The following is an 18,566-nucleotide window of genomic DNA, read 5'->3' as shown; positions in this document are numbered from 1 at the left end:
TTTCAGTGAACTGTTTCATAAATGGGCCGCAAAATAATAATATGTTTACTTTTTATTACCATTGCTTTTTTCGAATTACTTTACTGCACTATTTTTAAAACTCTGAATAATACATTAAAATGAACTACAAATTGAAGGTCACAACAATGTTTTTAAAAATGACTATCAGTTGTGAAAGTGTTTAATAAAAGCCAGACAGTAGTTCTATTATAAGATCAGTGTTTCTCCTTTTTATGGCTGTATTCTCCCCTTTTCATCAGGTAATCTCTGGTGTTACGGTCAGGTCTTAATAATATAATGTAACACTTGGGAAAGAATATACAGCTCATCAGACCAGCACTAGAGGTTACAATGGCAAAAACTTCAACTGCAACCATGTACTTCCCTCGAGTGCTGAGATAGGCTGGGATGAAGGACAACCACACACTGACAAACACCAACATGCTGAATGTAATAAACTTGGCTTCATTGAAGCTGTCAGGCAGTTTCCTAGATAAAAAGGCCACCACAAAACTCACCAGGGCAAGAACGCCCATGTACCCCAACATACACCAGAATGCAGTGGCTGATCCTTCATTGCATTCAAAAATAATCTTGTTAGTTGTGGTTTTGGTATTCTTTACCGGGAACGGAGGGTAGGTTGATAGCCATATGGCACAGATCACCACCTGAATTAATGTTCCAGTTGCAACAATGAATTTGGACAACTGGGGCCCAACCCATTGCTTAAGGGTTTTGTTGGGTTTTGTGGCATTGAAGGCAAGGACCACAATGAGGGTTTTGGCCAGAACACAGGAGATTCCAAAAGCAAATATGATCCCAAAGGCAGCCTGCCGAAGCATACAGGTCAGTGCCCTGGGTTGTCCAATAAACACTAGTGAACAAAGGACACAGAGGACAAGAGCAACTAGCAGCAAGTAACTGAGTTCACGGTTGTTGGCTTTAACAATGGGTGTGTGACGAAACAGGATGAAGACATATAAAATGATAGCAGGAATTATGGCTGTAGTTACTGCTGCGCCGGCAAGGATTGCTCCCAATGGTTCCTCATAGGAAAGTAACTCTATGTTCTTTTTAATGCATTGATCTCGACTTTCATTGGACCAGTAGTCATCTGGGCAGTTTATGCACTCCAAGGAATCTATATGATAACGACAGGAATAGTATAGGAGCAGGTGTGTGATAACACAGTATTTGAAGTTGAAAGTTGATATTTCTCCTTACCAACTTTACGGTGACACAAAAATCATATCGAAACATACAAAAACATTAAGATCAAAGTTAAACATATAAGCATTGCATCATTTGCAAAATGGTTTGATGTATAAATGTTACAAAACCAGCTGTAAATGTCTGTTGAAATCAGTTATTTTTAATAAACCTTACAGTATATAACGCCAACGTTTCCAAAGGTTTTCAGTTGTTAAAAAAAACAACTATCACACATTTATAACACATTGCAAGAAATTAGTGTTAAAATACTGTAGTGTGACCTCTTGTTGCAAGACAGGTACATTATTTCTGCATGTAAATGTAAAAAGAAGAGCAAAAAATACCAGAACAAATAAAAACGAATAAGAACGAATAAAAACCTTAATCAGTGATCACAGTTTTTTCTATTACAGGATAGATAGAGTAGATAGAGTAGATAAAAATTAGAATAGATAAAAAATAAAAGTTAGAATCAAAATTGAAAACACATCACTGCACATGAATACAGAAAAGAAAATGGAAAACTGTACTATGTTAGAGTTGTCATAAATACTCATGAGCTTCCAGATTCCAACGTCTATGACTCTCCATCTATTTATCATTTTGCAAAGGAAGTAGTCACATATTTACTATGAGATACCTTTCAGCGTCCGAAGATGCCTTACTGCCCATTTACTTGAATTGGCCATACGGTATCTTGTGGCATAGCACCGCTAAGTAAATATGGGCCAATGTACTTTTTGTAATGAAAGATACACATTTTGGCAAATTAGTTTTATTTTTCAGAAATTACTTCAACTGATTCCATAGTGGCAGAGAGCCAATGAAAAATATAATTTATTGTTTGCATTTATGGTAGGTCGTATAGCAAATGTAGATGGACACACACAACATACATTATTATCTTCTTTCATTGTTTACTCTTAAATATTTTTTACACCATGCCATAATATCTGTGCCCTAAAACTGTAATGTCAGAAGCAGAGAAAAATTAATTTTATTCAGACTTTCCACATGCATGAACATCATCAGGCCTTTAGTTTGGCAGATGTACTTGAATTGCTGGGTACAGTAATTGTACCATGAATTTTGCGATAACACCCTCATACTAGAGAAGTGTGTGAATTTCATGCTTTATAATTCTGGTACTTAAGCACTAAACAAGCTGGGGGAGTGAGCAAGAAAAGCTGGGTCATACCACAAGCAGTAAAGAGGGAGGATGGCATCATTTATCTGGATGGCTAATCTACTGCAGTACTTAGCCAGCAATATCACCTGTTGTATTTGAGATTTCCCCTTCAGAGCACAAAATACAGTCAAAGCAGCAGGATGGCCTCCCTGTCTGAGCTGCCTTCCTGTAACCAGCTGGGCAGCTTTTGCTGCAGACAGATTGAGGTGGCTGCAATGGAAATAAAATTAAAAAGCAGAACAAAGAATTGGAATTGACATGAAAATAAAAATATGTACAGTATATTCTTTTCACATATGTTGGATATGTAAACAAAATAAAGGTGAGTGTTAAATAATGGCTTAACACTTACAAAGCCCATTCAATGGCCAATGCACTTTAATAATTATAAACTCTAGGAAACTATTAAATACACATTTTTGTAATGAAGACAATTAAAAAAAAAAAAAAGTTAAATCTCCCCTTTCAGTATTATAGTGGAAAAAATACTAAAGCTTGTTAAAATATAGACTAATTTCATGTGTTATTCATTTTAATACCTGTTTGAAGAGCTGAAATGTGAATGTTGCAAATTGTGAGGGTCATGCATCATAATAACAAATAACAAATTTGACTAGCCTTTTTATTATGTTATTTTTTTGCTGCATCATTTCATTTATTTTCATGTGTTTGGTGGGAAATAAACACTTATTAGCTCAGTAAAAACTACTGTATCACTAAAAAGATGTCTAACCAAATATGCATTACTGTCTACTGAGATGATTCCTACTTACGTTTAACACTCCCCCATTCCACTCAATGGGTTCTCCATCAAAGATGAGTTCCTGACCAGGATGGGCATTCGAATCAAACCGAGCAACATTGACATATTTCATGGAATCCCCTTCATCACTCAGCTTCCAGTTCAAAATATCATATTTAGCTGGTGGATCCCCATTTTCATTAAAAAATACCTCCTCACCCATGTTGTTTGTGAAACGGATATTCTTTAAGTAGTAAAGAACCTACAAAAATGCAGAAGTAATGATAACTACTTTAAAGAGTCAAGAATGTAAAAAGAACGTATAATATGGTTTCTTCTGCACATTATTACCTGCCAGGATTTGAAGCCTTTGATATCTGCACAGGACCCATTTGTAAAAGGTCCTTTTCCTGGTTTGCAGGAGCTTAGGTCATGGAGGCCATGAGCCACCGCATAAACAGCATTATACACGTTGTAGGCAGCTCGTAAATGAGTCATATCAAAGAATGTAATGTTTAGACCTTCTAGTTGCTCTGAGCCAGTGCACAACGTAGTCGCATCATTGTCTGATTCTGTCTGATTCCCTCTCAGACTTGGCCAATGACAATTAAATATAATTTCCCAAAAACGATGAATAAAAACATCCTCAGGAGTCTTTGAGGGATGAAGTTTCATAAGGAAGTTTTTAAACATGGGCATATCCCCTCTTCGCATGGAAAAACCAAGGCTCCCGTGCATTGTCTTCAAAAACTCCATCTTATTAAATATAAAAGCTACAGACCAACCATCGCTGCTGATCCAGACTTTTCCTGTCACGTTATTCTTAGCTATTTCTGTCATTACTGGATAAAAACTCACATCCGATGAGAAGACAATAATGGCATTGACTGTTGATTTCTTAATTACCTGGACAATATAATGAATTCTAGATTCTGAATACTCAGTGGGAATGGTTGTGAGGAAGTCAATGCAAACACCTTTCTTTTCTAGTTGTTCCACCAAAATATAAGCCCCTTGCTGTCCATAATCACTCGCATCAGCGAGTATGCCCACCCATGTCCACCCATAGTGTATAACCAATCTGGCCAGGCCATAGGACTGGAAGTCATCACTTGGAGTGGTCCTCAGAAAGGATGGAAATTGTATCTTGTCACTCAAAACTTTCACTGAAGAGGCATAACTGATCTAAACGAAGGAAAGGCAAAAGTAAATCAAATGCTCACATGTACACTCATATGTATATATTAATTACAAAAATCTATTTCAATGTAATGTTATGGACATAACTCAATAGTACCAGATAGAGAGGTGCTATTTTTGTGCAGAAATTGGCAAACCATGCAAGACATACAGTGGGCTATGTACTAAGCTCAAGGCTTTTGCGGCCGGATGAAAACAAAAAGCACGTCCGTTAAAAAGTGAAGCCGGAGACGCGATTCGCTAAGGCCTTGATCCCATTTTCTAACGTACGGGCTCAAAAAAGCCACAGCGTGCGGGTTGCTTTTTTTCCCCTGCTAGCGTTCTAAAACTTTACGTACGCTAGCTGACAGAAAAAAAGCCGCTGTAACATTTGCATGGAGATTCTGTATCTCCATGCAAGGCTGTTACAGGCGATCGTACACTAAATAAATATATTTTAATAATAGTGTACATGAGCAGGGGGTCTCCGGAACTGAACCATATTGGTTTCAGGTCCGGGGGGCCTCTACTTCAGGAGATACAGGCCCTGTTATGGGCTACTGTGAGGTCTGTGAGGTGACCCGTCAGGCCCACCGGGGACTCCCGTGGGCCTGGGGTATTAACCCTGTATGTAAAATAATAAATAATGTATTTATGGGTGGGCACAGGGGGTGGGTTATGTATAGAATAAATATAATGATGTTTATTGTGGGGCTGTGTATTGTTTTTCTTGTGGGTACTGGGGGTGAGGGAAGGGGGTATTGTTCCCAAGGGTATGTGGGTAGGCCTCCCGCCTTTGTTAGTGGGTGAGGGTGGTTAGGCCTCATGGGATGGGTAGTGGGGGAGGGTATTTATGCCTCCCGAGTAGAGGGTGAGGGTGGGTTAACCCCTTAATGACCGTAGCGGTTAATGACCGCTAAGGTGATTAAGTGGTTAGGGGCTATTTTTATTCTTGTGTATGGTTTGCAGCACTGGAGGGACATGGGCAGGATGAAGACGGCCTTCATCATGGGTGCCTGTAAAAGGTAAGTATAATATGTATTTACTGTATTTATTGTAATTTATATGTATTTAAAATGGGCAAATGCATTATTATCTATATGTGGATAATAGTACTTTTGCCCATTACTGTATTGTATGTGTTAGGGGGGTGTATTTAGTTATAAATATTGTTTATTTTTTTGGAGGCCCAACATTGGTTCCGCAGGCCCGCGGGTACCACGGGACTCCCGCGGGGACCCTGGGACGGTCGCGGAGACCCTCGCTCTCCCGCGGGGACCCCTGCTTGGTGAGCCGGGGACCCCCGGACCCCTGTGGGGTCAGCCGGGGACACCCGCGCGACCCCCGGCCTCCCTCGGGGACCCCCGCGGGGTCAGCTGGGGACACCCGCCGGCCTGTTGTATGGGTTTTGCGCATGCTAAAATGTAAACAAAGAAATTTTTCTAAGTCCAGCTTTTTTTGCGGCTACCTTGAGCTGACATGTTTTGTTGAACGCAACTTTCGCAACTTTACCAGGATGTGTCTGATCATGAATTTTCAACCCACAATGTCTCTTTCTCTGAGAACGAATCCAATCCATCATCTGGCGATGAGAACCGACTGTCCAGATATTCCAGTTCCACCCGTGGCAATGCAGAAAGAGTAATCAGGCAAAAACAACGTAGGACACGACGGATCAGGAGAAGGACTAAAGGGAGGCATGCCGGCCAAAAGATAGAAACATTAAATATTGAAGATACAAATGTCATTAATTTGTCTAAACACTCTCTAACAGATGCTGAGATTTCCGTATTCCACCTTGGACATTCTTTTGCTGTGGATCATAATTTTGATTTATTTTCTATAGTAGTGGATCTTTACAAGTTTATTCGTAAACTTACACTAAAAAAGTTTTTTTTACAATAGATCACAATATCTGCAAGATACCACTTTTGTAGATAATACTACTATTTCGATTTTTGACTTGGATATATCCCTACAATCAGATACAATTACAAAGATCAGTGTAATTTAAAGATCTCACTGATCTTTATAATGAAAGTGCTGACCATTACGTAAGCTTAGAGTCATTTTTAGGAAGAAGAGAGTCAGGACTTAACAACAGGTCTATATTCAATCCATAATGTAGGTGGTCGGCGCATCAAAAACAGATCAGTCCAATATATATATATATATATATATATATATATATATATATATATATATATATATATATATATATATATATATATATATATAACGTCTGGACCTCTGCACTGAGATTATAATTAGTCTAACAGATCAGTCCAATATATATTATATATATATATATATATATATATATATATATATATATATATATATATATATATATATATATATATATATATATATATATATATATATAACACGTCTGGACCTCTGCACTGAGATTATAATTAGTTTAACATCCCTAATAGGGAGAGGGACTAGTACCTAGTGTACACTGACACACACATATATATATAGTATATAAATTGTCCCATAGACTGTATTAAATGGTAGCATGAACCCACAAGAGTGATTCACTCTTCAGCTTCATCCTCCAGTGCGGTCCAATTGCGGTTCTTCCTTAAGCAGCATGCTGATCCACCAACAAGGTGCCTTTTTCTGCTTTTTCTATATTCAATCCAACCTTTATAAAGGGCCAAGCAATTAATATGTTTCAGCAATTGGTTGAAAGGGACCTTTCCCTGTTATCTAAGGGTATACATGTCGCTGGCATTTCTAAATATCATAAAAGATTAGACAGCCTGTCATCTGAACAAAGAGCTGCTATTCTTTCACTTTCAGAGAATGTCTCCATTACAGTTAAAAACGTGGATAAAGGAGGTGCAGTTGTTGTCCTTGACAGTGAGTACCACAAAAAAGAGGCACTCGGACAACTCAATGACATAACCTCATATTCTAAACTTAGGCATGATCCCACCAACATATCACATGGAGCTTTCGGAGCTCATTGAAGAGGGCATTATATTACAGATTCTTTCAAAATCTGAATGTAAATATCTTAACATCACTCATCCTGTCTGTAACAGGGGACTTATCCCTGTTCACAAATGTGCCTCTAATCCAGCAGTGTGGTGGTTAACTGCTGGTAGGCAATTAACTAACACCACCTGCCTGATTAGATTGCTTAGAAAAGCCTGTCTCTTGAGACAGGAAGTGAGACTCCTTAGCTCACACCTGAGCTAAACTTTGGAGACAGAGCAGAGATTCCTTAATCCACAATGGGGCTGATCCAAGGAAGGACAGATGTCTTGAGCGACAAGCTGACCACAAGACAAAGGGGACAAGATTCTAAACTTGGAGCCTGACATTTTCTGTGCACACAAGGGTGCGGTTCCAGGAGAGCAGAGAAACTTCCCATACAGCAGCCCAGCTAACAGATAAGACTTTTTCGTATAAGACTATTATCTATGTCTGTGTATTGATAAATGTCTCCATGATTTGGGGCTGGTAAATAGCTTAGCTTACCAACCCAGTCAGAGAGGAGTGAGCTACATGTATCGATAGTCTCCAAAGCAAAGATAGGGGTTTTTGGTTGGCTCACTATTTCGCTTATGTTGATTTTTTTTTCTGTTTAAAGCGACAGGCACAATAAAGCCTTCTTATAATTTCACCTTACAACAGTCTCCATTGTGTACCTCTGCACATGTCCTCCTACATATGGTGTCAGAAATTTGGGATGAGAGGTGGCCTTTGAAGTTTAAAGGGCCGGAGATTGCCTGTGGAATTTTTTTTGTGTGCTTTTGCCTGCATACAGTCTTGCAAACAAACCTGAGCAACAAAAACAAAGATTCACCTGCAGCAGATATCAGAATTAAAGGGATACACACCCAGGCAGGAAACTTACACTGCACTGAAACCTACAAAACCACAGATGGACTATTTTCCCCAATCCCAAGAGGAGAGAGAGAGAGAGAGACTGCTGAAGCAGGTTAACCTTATTTGCCTATCACAAAGTGTAATATGGTCATTGAAATAAGGGGTTTGCCTTCCAGCCATAGTCAGTGTTCAAGAAGTGAGTCAGCCCTTAAAAGGGATAGGTGTTTGTTGTTTTCAAAAGTTTCGCTGAAGCAGTGAATACAGATGGTGACCCACGAGCGGTACTGATTTTGCAAATAAAGGTTGCCACACCGCATAGGACTACCAGCTGTGAATGGAGTATATGCAGAAAAGTGTGAAAAATTATGTAAGACTGTGCTGAAGCAGGGGAATTTTTAGCAAACACATGCTGAGTGTAAAATTGCACTACAGGGGAAAAAGGGGTTGCTGAACTGTGTAAAAGTTATTCCAAAGCCAATTGCTGAGTGTTCAGTTACCCTGCTGGGAGTGAAAGAAATATTCCACTGCAAAGAATGTTTTTTTTTTCTGCAAGTCTGCCTATGTATCTCGGGAGAGTGAATGCCATAATACCCAAAGATGAGACTGAAAATTACTGAACTCAAGCAGAAAACCAAATTCTGTTGCTGAAGCGGAGCTATTGCACATAGCAAGTAAAAGGTTTAAAGTAAATGCCTTTGCTGAAGCCAGAAAATGGGCAGCTAGCAAGCATTGTATTTAAAGAAATAGAACCTTGGGAATTTAAAATGGCCACCCAGCTGAAGTCAAATACAGACTCTGTAAAAATAGGGAAGAAAATTTGTTCCAGGTGTAAAGAACCCCACCACACGGAGCAGTGTCCCTAGAGGCCTTATTCAGACGACGAGAGTGAATGCATGCACAGAAATGCTAATGTTGTAAAACTTACCAAAAGGAAGAAAAAGTCTACAGAGAGGCCTGTGAGAGCTACGACCTCTACAAGCTAAATATGCCCACCTGTAGGACTAGAACTGTTGGGGGTTGTAGCAAATACAGTGACAACAGCTGCAATAGTGCCTCCAGAGGTCAGGAAGAAAAATATACCTGATGGCCCCAAAATTGAGAACAAAATACAGCGTTCCTGTAATGAACCCTACCCCACGGAAGAGTGGCCCTTCCAGTCCGATGAGGAGGAAGACATCTCTTATGGGGAACCCAAACCGAGTCACACCCACAAAGCACCCCAAGAATGGTGTGGGTGCCTGAACTCGGTACGAACCGAAAAGACCGCTCCCTATGATGACGAATATGATCGGCGGGAGAAAGAGCGGGAGCAGTGGATCACCGAATATTTCCGTCAGCTATTACAGTTGAAAACTGGATTGAAAACTGGTTAAAGGACAGACAACAGAGGGTTGTCATAAATGGAACTTTTTCAGGTTGGGCTAAAGTCGTGAGTGGAGTACCTCAAGGATCGGTACGGGGACCCCTGCTTTTTAACTTGTTTATTAATGACCTTGAGGTTGGGATCGAGAGCAAAGTCTCCATCTTTGCTGATGATACTAAATTGTGTAAGGTAATAGAATCAGAGCAGGATGTAATTTCTCTTCAGAAGGACTTGGAGAGACTGGAAACGTGGGCAGGTAAATGGCAAATGAGGTTTAATACAGATAAATGTAAGGTTATGCATTTGGGATGCAAGAATAAAAAGGCGACTAACAAATTAAATGGAGATATATTGGGGGAATCCTTGATGGAGAAGGATTTAGGAGTGCTTGTAGACAGCAGGCTTAGCAATAGTGCCCAATGTCATGCAGTAGCTGCAAAGGCAAACAAGATCTTATCTTGCATCAAACGGGCAATGGATGGAAGGGAAGTAAACATAATTATGCCCCTTTACAAAGCATTAGTAAGACCACACCTTGAATATGGAGTACAATTTTGGGCACCAATTCTTAGAAAAAACATTATGGAACTAGAGAGAGTGCAGAGAAGAGCCACCAAATTAATAAAGGGGATGGACATTCTAACTTATGAGGAGAGGCTAGCTAAATTAGATTTATTTACATTAGAAAAGAGGCGTCTAAGAGGGGATATGATAACTATATACAAATATATTCAGGGACAATACAAGGAGCTTTCAACAGAACTATTCATCCCACGGGCAGTACAAAGGACTCGGGCCATCCCTTAAGGTTGGAGGAAAGGAAATTTCACCAGCAACAAAGTAAAGGGTTCTTTACAGTAAGGGCAGTTAAAATGTGGAATTCATTACCCATGGAGACTGTGATGGCAGATACAATAGATTTGTTCAAAAATAGGTTGGACATCTTTTTAGATAGGAAAGGTATACAGGGATATACCAAATAAGTATACATGGGAAGGATGTTGATCCAGGGATTAATCCGACTGCCAATTCTTGGAGTCAGGAAGGAATTAATTTTTCCCCTTAATGGGGTTTTTTGTTTGCCTTCCTCTGGATCAATAAGTAAGTATAGATATAGAATAAAGTATCTGTTGTCTAAATTTAGCATAGGTTGAACTTGATGGACGTACGTCTTTTTTCAACCTCATCTACTATATAACTATGTAACAGTTGCATGAAAAGCCAGGTGGATCCAGTGACACTGCTATAATTTCGAATGAAGATGGAGACCCCAGTATCCCTGAGGGGATGGTGTCATCCAAAACAAAAAGGCGAAAAAAGAAAAGCGGTTCTTCACTTACCGTGGAAGGAACAGACACATCTGCAGATCTTGCGGAGGAAAAGGGGGTCCGAAATGCCCTGCAGCCTAGAGAAATGGAGAAGTCGTCCCGCGGATGACCGAATATCCAGAGGGTCCAAGGCAGAAGTCGTGTACCCCAAAGAAGTGTCTGTCCGGTGCTAATAGTGAAAAAACCTCAACCAACCATCCCAGGGAAGCGGAGCCGGAACCGGTGAGTGACGATCCCTTGACCAGCCCTGGGGATGCCCTGAAGGTTGCCAGGCGTGACTGTGATCGGCTATGGGAAAATAACGTGAAGCTACAGAAAGATATAAAATATACTTTTGGCCAGGACAGAATTGGACGATCTCAAGACTGAGCTAGATACTGCAAACTCTACTATTACCGCCATGGGTGAAAAGCAGAGCCAATCTGATAAAATTATGGCTAAGCTGAAGCGGAAGTATGAGGAGGCACTGAAGCAGATGACAGTCTTCCAGCAAGAGATGCACACTCTTCGCATAGAGCTGAATGCCTCAGAACAGGAGGTCAACAGTGTCCGGACAGAGGTAGACGTATCTCAGAAGGCGGTTCATACACTCCACAGAGCACTGGATGCCTCACATCATGAGATCAACAGCTGCCGCACAGAACTGGAAGTCTCCAGAAAGGAAGTTCATAGTCTCACTGAGGAGCTGGACATTTCAAGGAAAACTATCCTACATCTTAACTTAGATCTCAAAGTCTCTCAGAAGGGGCTTCAGAACCTAAACCTGGAGATGGAAGTCTTACGCCAGGAGACAGCCAACCTCCAAGCAGATGTGCAAAAATGGAAGGTGGACTGCAAGGAGGCCCTGAATAGTACAGAGACTGAAAAAAGAGAAAATTTAAGATTAAAAAAAGAAAATTCTGAGTTGACAGAACATGTCAAGGGAAAGAATGAAAAGCTGCACGTGCTTAAAGAAATAAATAAACTTTTGAAAGATGAAAAGTTTGAAGCAGAGCACCGACTGCAGAACCAACTGCAAGGTCTGCGTACACACCTCCAGTATGCTGAGGAGAAGCAGCAAACACTGCAGGAAGAAAAGGTGCAGGCTGTTAAAGAGGTACAAGCGCTGCAGGAACGTCTGAATACCCAGTACGTCCCCACAGAGCAGTATAAGGAGCTAAAGGCCACGCTGCATGTCTTCAGAGCATCATTGGAGGCGGAGCTTTGATACCAGATGACTCTGTATGAGAGGGAGTGTGCGAAGGCTCAGAAACTGGAGCAAGAGCTGGAGAGACTGTTCCATTCCCTTGAGTCAGTACACCAAGGAGAAAACAGACGCAGCGGCAACCTTAACGACAAAAATTACAGAGCTCCAGAATATGAAGCAGACACTGATACAGACTCAGAGAAAGCAAAGTGCGCAGATAAATTCCCTGAGAAGAGACTTGCAAGACGCACTCAAACAGGTTGAGACTCTGCAGACCAGTAACTTACAGATTCCTCCAATACGGAAAAAGGTATTGGCTCTGCTCAAGCACCGGTATCCCACAGTAACTAATGCCCATGAGGACAAGGGTACAGTGAGAGTTGGGGACTCCACGCACCTTCAAAACAAGATTACGAAGTTTGAGCCACCTAAGAAAGCACTAGCCAAACCTACAGCTGCCCAACAGGCAACAAACAGAGGTAGGAGTGCAGTATCAAAGCCAGAAGAATCCTTAGCTGAAGAAGCTGAAAAGATAGAACGTTCTCTGGAAAGGGAGGTGGAGGTGCAACTCAGTCCCAAAGAAGCTGAACTGGCGACTCTGTTGTGTGGGGGAAGTGCAGAAAGATGGCTTCAGGAGTGGAAAACTCTAAGGGCTAGTCCTAACTGCTCTACAACTGTTGCCATACAGTTTGTCTACAAAAAGAGGAGTGCCCGACGCAACGGAAATCTCATGCCTGCGCACTCGGTAAAAAGACTTTACTTGGAAAAAGTCCTCCTCGAGCGACTGAGGAGTGCTGATCTCAAGCACCTTCGGGAGGAGACAAAAATAAACTGGAGAAAGGGCTCCAATCCCAGCGGGACAGAGGGTTTTCTTCCTCCATCCACTCTCATTCAAGTCACAGAAAGATCTCGAATGAGAGTGGAAGGATGGGCTTTGGCCGTGGTAAGCCCGAGCTTCCCACAAACAGTGGAGGTATGTAACAGGGGACTTATCCCTGTTCACAAATGTGCCTTTAATCCAGCAGTGTGGTAGTTAACAGCTAGTAGGCAATTAACTAACACCACCTGCCTGATTAGATTTCTTAGCCTGTCTCTTGAGACAGGAAGTGAGACTCCTTAGCTCACACCTGAGCTGAACTTTGGAGACAGAGCAGAGAATCCTTAGTCCACAATGGGACTGAACCAAGGAAGGACAGATTCTTGAGCGACAAGCTGACCACAAGACAAAGGGGACAAGATTCTAAACTTGGAGCCTGACATTTTCTGTGCACACAAGGGTGCGGTTCCAGGAGAGCAGAGAAACTTCCCATACAGCAGCCCAGCTAACAGATAAGTCTTTTTCGTATAAGACTATTATCTATGTCTGTGTATTGATAAATGTCTCCTTGATTTGGGGCTGGTAAAGAGCCTAGCTAACCAACCCAGTCAGAGAGGGCTGAGCTACATGTATAGATAGTCTCCAAAGCAGAGATAGGGGTTTTTGGTTGGCTCACTATTTCGCTTATGTTGATTTTTTTTGCTGTTTAAAGCGACAGGCACAATAAAGCCTTGTTATAATGTCACCTTACAACAGTCTCCATTGTGTACCTCTGCATATGTCCTCCTACACTGTCACACCGATATTTCACCACCTACATAAAATACACAAGTCATTCATTGCACCCCCTGGTAGACCTATAGTTTCCAGTATTGGGTCAATTGGTGAGCACTTGTCTATTTATATTGATCACTTTTAACAACCACTTGTCGGCACATTACCCTCGTTTCTTCTTGACACTAAACGCGTAATATCACTTTTTCACGATTTCACTTGGCAATCTGATTATCTTTTGGTCACATTAGATGTGGATTCATTATACACTATTATTTCACATACGCATGGTCTTACAGCCATTATACATTATCTAGAACACACATCAACATTATCACAAGTACACCACTTTTTTATTAGACAGTATTCATTTTTTAGTAAATCATAATTACTTTCAGTTCGATGGTCAGTATTATCTCCAAACATGTGGGACCACGATGGGGACTTGTTTTGTCCCATCCTACACCAAACTATTCATGGGTTGGTGGGAGACATCCCACGTGTTTGGAGATAGTAATCCATTTTGTCACAATGTAGTGCTATACAAGTGCTATATTGATGACCTGCTTATAAAAATAAAATGACAGGTTGTGAAGTATAATTATTTCTGCTGTGGTAGTGTTATTGTGTGAAAGTACAAGACCTTATATTATAGGATAATGATCCAATGGAATGGTAATGTCTTATAGTGCAAGATGTATGAACGAGATAGAGATATAGAGACTATATACTAGATATGAAAGTCTCGTGGCGCGTGACGCAGCTCTAACATCACTGCCAATTATTACTCCTCATCATTAATTTATGCTAATCTCCATATGATGCATAGGTGAGTGGGCTGTGGAAGATGACAATTGTGATCCGAGTGTCGTTGGTGCTGGAGTGTATGATGTTGAGGTGCAGTGGAGATATGATTCTATAAGCTAGATATAAAAGTCATGTGGAGCATGACGCAGCTCTAACATCATTGCCAATTTTTACCCCTCAACCAATTAATTTTAAGCTAGTCTCCACAGTGTAATAGCCTGCATATAACATTTATAATGATGTATGTAATTAATTATTTACAAACAAAGTAGTGCGATGGTGCTTTTTTTACCGAACTTTAAAAAATGTGTGATTTTTCTTAGTGAATACCGTTTTCACACATATTTTTTATAGTGCGGTAAGAAAATACAAACCCACTTGGCAATGCACTAAACTTATCGAAGTTTAGTGAATAGGTCCCTAAATCCTAATAATAGATAAAGATAACCTGATCAAACAAATGATACAAAAACATGATACTTTTTCAACATTTATTTTTCTACAAATGATTCAACATTCAATATCCATGCGTGAAAAAGAATGTGAACCGTTACAGCAGTAGATTCAGTACCTGGTGGTGCCCCCTTGAGCAGCAATCACTTCAATTAAGTGTTTCCTGTAACTGCTGGTACTGTAGGTCTCTCACATTGGTTTTGAGGCATTTTATCCCATTCCTCCATACAGAACTGCTTAAACTCAGCAATATTTGAAAGCTTCTTTGCATGGACAGCTCACTTCAGTTCCTGCACAACATTTAGATGTGATTCGGTCTGGACTTTGACAAGGCCATTTTAAAACGCTGAATTTCATCTTCTTCAGCCATTATTTTCTAGATCTGCTTATATGTTTAGGATCATTGTCTTGCTGCATGAGCCACTTTCGCTTCAGCTTTAGTTCACGGACGGATGGCTTGAAATTATCCTCTAGAATCTTCTGATACAATGCACAATTCATGGTTGTGTCAATGATGGCAAGCTGTCCAGGTCCCAAGGCAGCAAAGCAACCCCAAACCATCACACTCCCACCACCATACTTGACGGTTGGGATGAGGTTCTTCTGTTGAAATACGATGTTTGGTTTTCACCAAACATAACGTTTCTCAGTGAGGACAAAAAGTTCTACCTTTGACTCGTCTGTCCAGAGAACATTGTTTCAAAAGTGTTATGGATCATTTATGTGCTGTTTGCGAACTTCAAATGGGCAGCAATATTCTTTTTAGAGACCAGTGGTTTCCTCCTGGCTATACGTCAATGAACACAATTCTTGTTCAGTCTTTTTCTGATAATTGACTCGTGAACGCTCACATTAGTCAAGGCGAGAATGCCCTGAAGGTCGGTGGATATTACTCTGGGGTTCTTTGTGACTTCCTAGATGATTTTCCAGTTTGTCCTTTGTAAGACGATCTCTCGGATCTCACAGTCTAGAGTGACTGTGGTCTTGAACTTTCTCCATTTGTAAACTATCTGTCTGATAGTGGATTGGTGGAGCCCCAAATACGTGGAAATGGTTTTGTAACCCTTCCTAGACTTATGAGCATCAATAACGGCTTTTCTGAGGTCATCAGAGATTTCTTTTGATCATCGCATGCCGTGTTTCCACACACTTTTATGGTTAAGACCAAACTCAGAAAGTTTATGATCTTTATAATGATTATTGTATGATCCCAAACTCACACCTGAAAATCTACCTAATTATTTAAACACCTGATCCTAATTATCCCCTTTAAATTTGGTGCTAAAATCAGGGTTTCACTTACTTTTGCACATACCCTCACTCTTAATTACTCATTGTTTGTCCAATTCATACATCATTTTGTTTCAAAAGATATGGAATTGGTTAATATAAACTATATTGGATAGTTAAGAAAAGACTGGGTTTGACTCAAGAAGGTTATCATGGAAACACTATGGAGTTTCTGTAATTATCATTGGGGCTCACAATCTTTTTCAAGCCACTGGATATATTTTCTACTGTCTTACTTTGCCATAAAAAAAATAAAAAAATCTTTCACCTCGTAGTTTTGTTTGATCGCTTGTGTCTGTATCAGTGGTACAAATGCCACCGATGCTGTCTATCGGAAACAACTTCATTGTAGCATTAGGGGAAAGAAAGCAAGATTGATGACTTTGGCTTCCCTGTGCGTGGTGCTGGCGACGAGTCGGGCGATTTTATAGTAGCACGTATATCTTTTTTCATATATACTGTAGCACTAGGTACTAGTCCCTGATCCTTGGCAAAGGATGCTGCACAATTAGTATACTCATTATACAGTGGAGTGGTCCTAGCGGAGTATCATATACTTATGGGATACAATTAACCCTTGAAGCACGGCCACCTTCATCTCTGAGTCTGTAGATGACTGCCATGTGCAGAGAGAGAGGGTAGAAAAGTTAGACTGTGTGAACCTCAAAGGAAGAGAAAGAAACACATGGAGGCATGGGGTGTAAAGGATACTGGCAGTAGGAGGAGACGTACCACCTAATGTAATTTTAGATACATTATAAAATTGAATATTATAATATTTCAGTATTTTGAAAGCATGTATAACATCTGTACCATATATATATATAAATATATATATATATATATATATATATATATTCACATTAACTTAACTTACAAGTGAGTTTTAGTGTTAACAATTGCCATTTGCGCATGCTAATTTTATACTATTTGTTTGGGCAGCTGAGAGTCCAAGGGCAACATCAAAGCCCTTCATAGCCGTATTTGATCTGTGGGCTACTAGTTAAAGAGCCCTTCCCTACTGTTATATATAACTAAATACAATGGATGAAAGAGTATACAGTACTGTATATATTGTGTTATATGGCCAAAACAGTCAAAAGGGTTGAAATAATAATACAGTATAAGCATAGTTTAAATTGAATATATATATATAAAAGCACTGTGAATCCAGTTTACCTGTGGAAATTTCTGGATTCCTAACAGTCTGGCCACACTTATGGATACTCTGGATTTGTCATCCCCCAGAACTGCAGCCATTGGTGGATTTGATTTGCAGCTGTAATTTGGGATGGGATATTTCTGCCCAGTGAGGAGCATCATAGTGCTTTTCAGAGCTTTCATTGATGTATCACAGGAATCGTAGATTGAAAAGCCGAGCCTCTGGTTTGGGAGTAAGGTAGAGTTTTGATTGATCTCTTCAATTGTAAAAATCATACTCTGTACAAGCCGATAAAAAAGAACATAAAACCTAAATGGAACCAAAATATCCATTAGTTTCTAATATTTAAAGTCAGTAGTTAACCTTTTGGACTTTTTTCCTTTTGAGTTTTATCATAACGTTGTGATTAATGAGTTATATGTTCTGCTCTAAGCTTTGCTACCCTTGGTTACAAAAAAACTATAATACATTTAAAGCTATAGAAATGGTGTACCAACATAAATATTTGATATAAAGTATGGATGCTAATCAATAATAGATTTACATGTAATTTTTGTTGTTGTTTCACTAAACAAGAGTAAGTGCTGAAAATGACTGGTACACACTTTGCACACACTTCTTATTTCCCATTTATTTACTAGAAGAAAATGTTTTCAGAAGGCTATAGTGGTGATAATGCAGTATCTGTACTCTCTTACATATTTTTATGTCTCAGATCATTTTTGATGAATGTCTAACTCACAGTTTTGTCTCTCAATACAAAGTGCCAAGTGAACTTGTGTTAAAACCCACTCTCTCTCGTAGGGCTATATTCTTTAGTATCTGAAGAAGCAGCTTTGGCAGTTTTATCACCCCCCAAAAAAATATGCTGAAACCCTCTTCTCTTATTTTATTAAGGTGGAAGAGACACGTAGCAACACAGCAACAAATGCCAAGAAATAGCACTTTTCCAGGGGCTAGCTCTTCACCCTCTATTCTTTTTACTCCACAGACAGTTTATTGGGTAAAATATTGTCAAAATGACGAGATTTGTTTTTGGACTTGTCACCAAAGTGAAATAGACACAAATGTAGCTAAAAAGGTGAAAAAAGAGTGGATATGAACGGAGAAGCAGCTGGAATAGCTGACTTGGTTCCATGTGGTTTGGAAAGCTTATCCAATATAATTAAAACATACAATTATTTTTTGCATTTAGCAGGCTTGCAGATCTTACACTAT

General features: G+C 39.9%; 1 protein-coding gene across 1 annotated transcript; it reads right to left on the bottom strand.

The window, feature by feature from the left end:
* Nucleotides 1-215: 215 nt before the first annotated feature.
* LOC142498134 (extracellular calcium-sensing receptor-like) lies at nt 216-17,623 on the bottom strand. The gene is made up of 5 exons (XM_075606641.1): nt 17,366-17,623; nt 3,495-4,328; nt 3,175-3,405; nt 2,488-2,611; nt 216-1,141 (listed from the first exon to the last, which is right to left on the bottom strand). Exons 1-5 carry the CDS (start codon nt 17,621-17,623, stop codon nt 216-218), a joined length of 2,373 nt encoding a protein of 790 aa, XP_075462756.1.
* Between the last annotated feature and the right edge of the window lie 943 nt (nt 17,624-18,566).

Source organism: Ascaphus truei, chromosome 6 (genome assembly GCF_040206685.1).
Source record: "Ascaphus truei isolate aAscTru1 chromosome 6, aAscTru1.hap1, whole genome shotgun sequence".
NCBI lineage: Eukaryota > Metazoa > Chordata > Amphibia > Anura > Ascaphidae > Ascaphus > Ascaphus truei.
This window is presented reverse-complemented; position numbering and strand designations above follow the sequence as displayed.

Bases quoted from the DNA above. Each gene is read 5' to 3' on its own strand.
- LOC142498134 (XM_075606641.1), bottom strand. From the start codon at position 17,623: ATGATTTTTACAATTGAAGAGATCAATCAAAACTCTACCTTACTCCCA. The intron at 3,406-3,494 runs GTAATAATGTGC...GCATTTTTGTAG, and splicing joins AAGGCTTCAAATCCTGGCAG to GTTCTTTACTACTTAAAGAA. The intron at 1,142-2,487 runs GTGATATTGCTG...GTTATCATATAG, and splicing joins GGAAATCTCAAATACAACAG to ATTCCTTGGAGTGCATAAAC.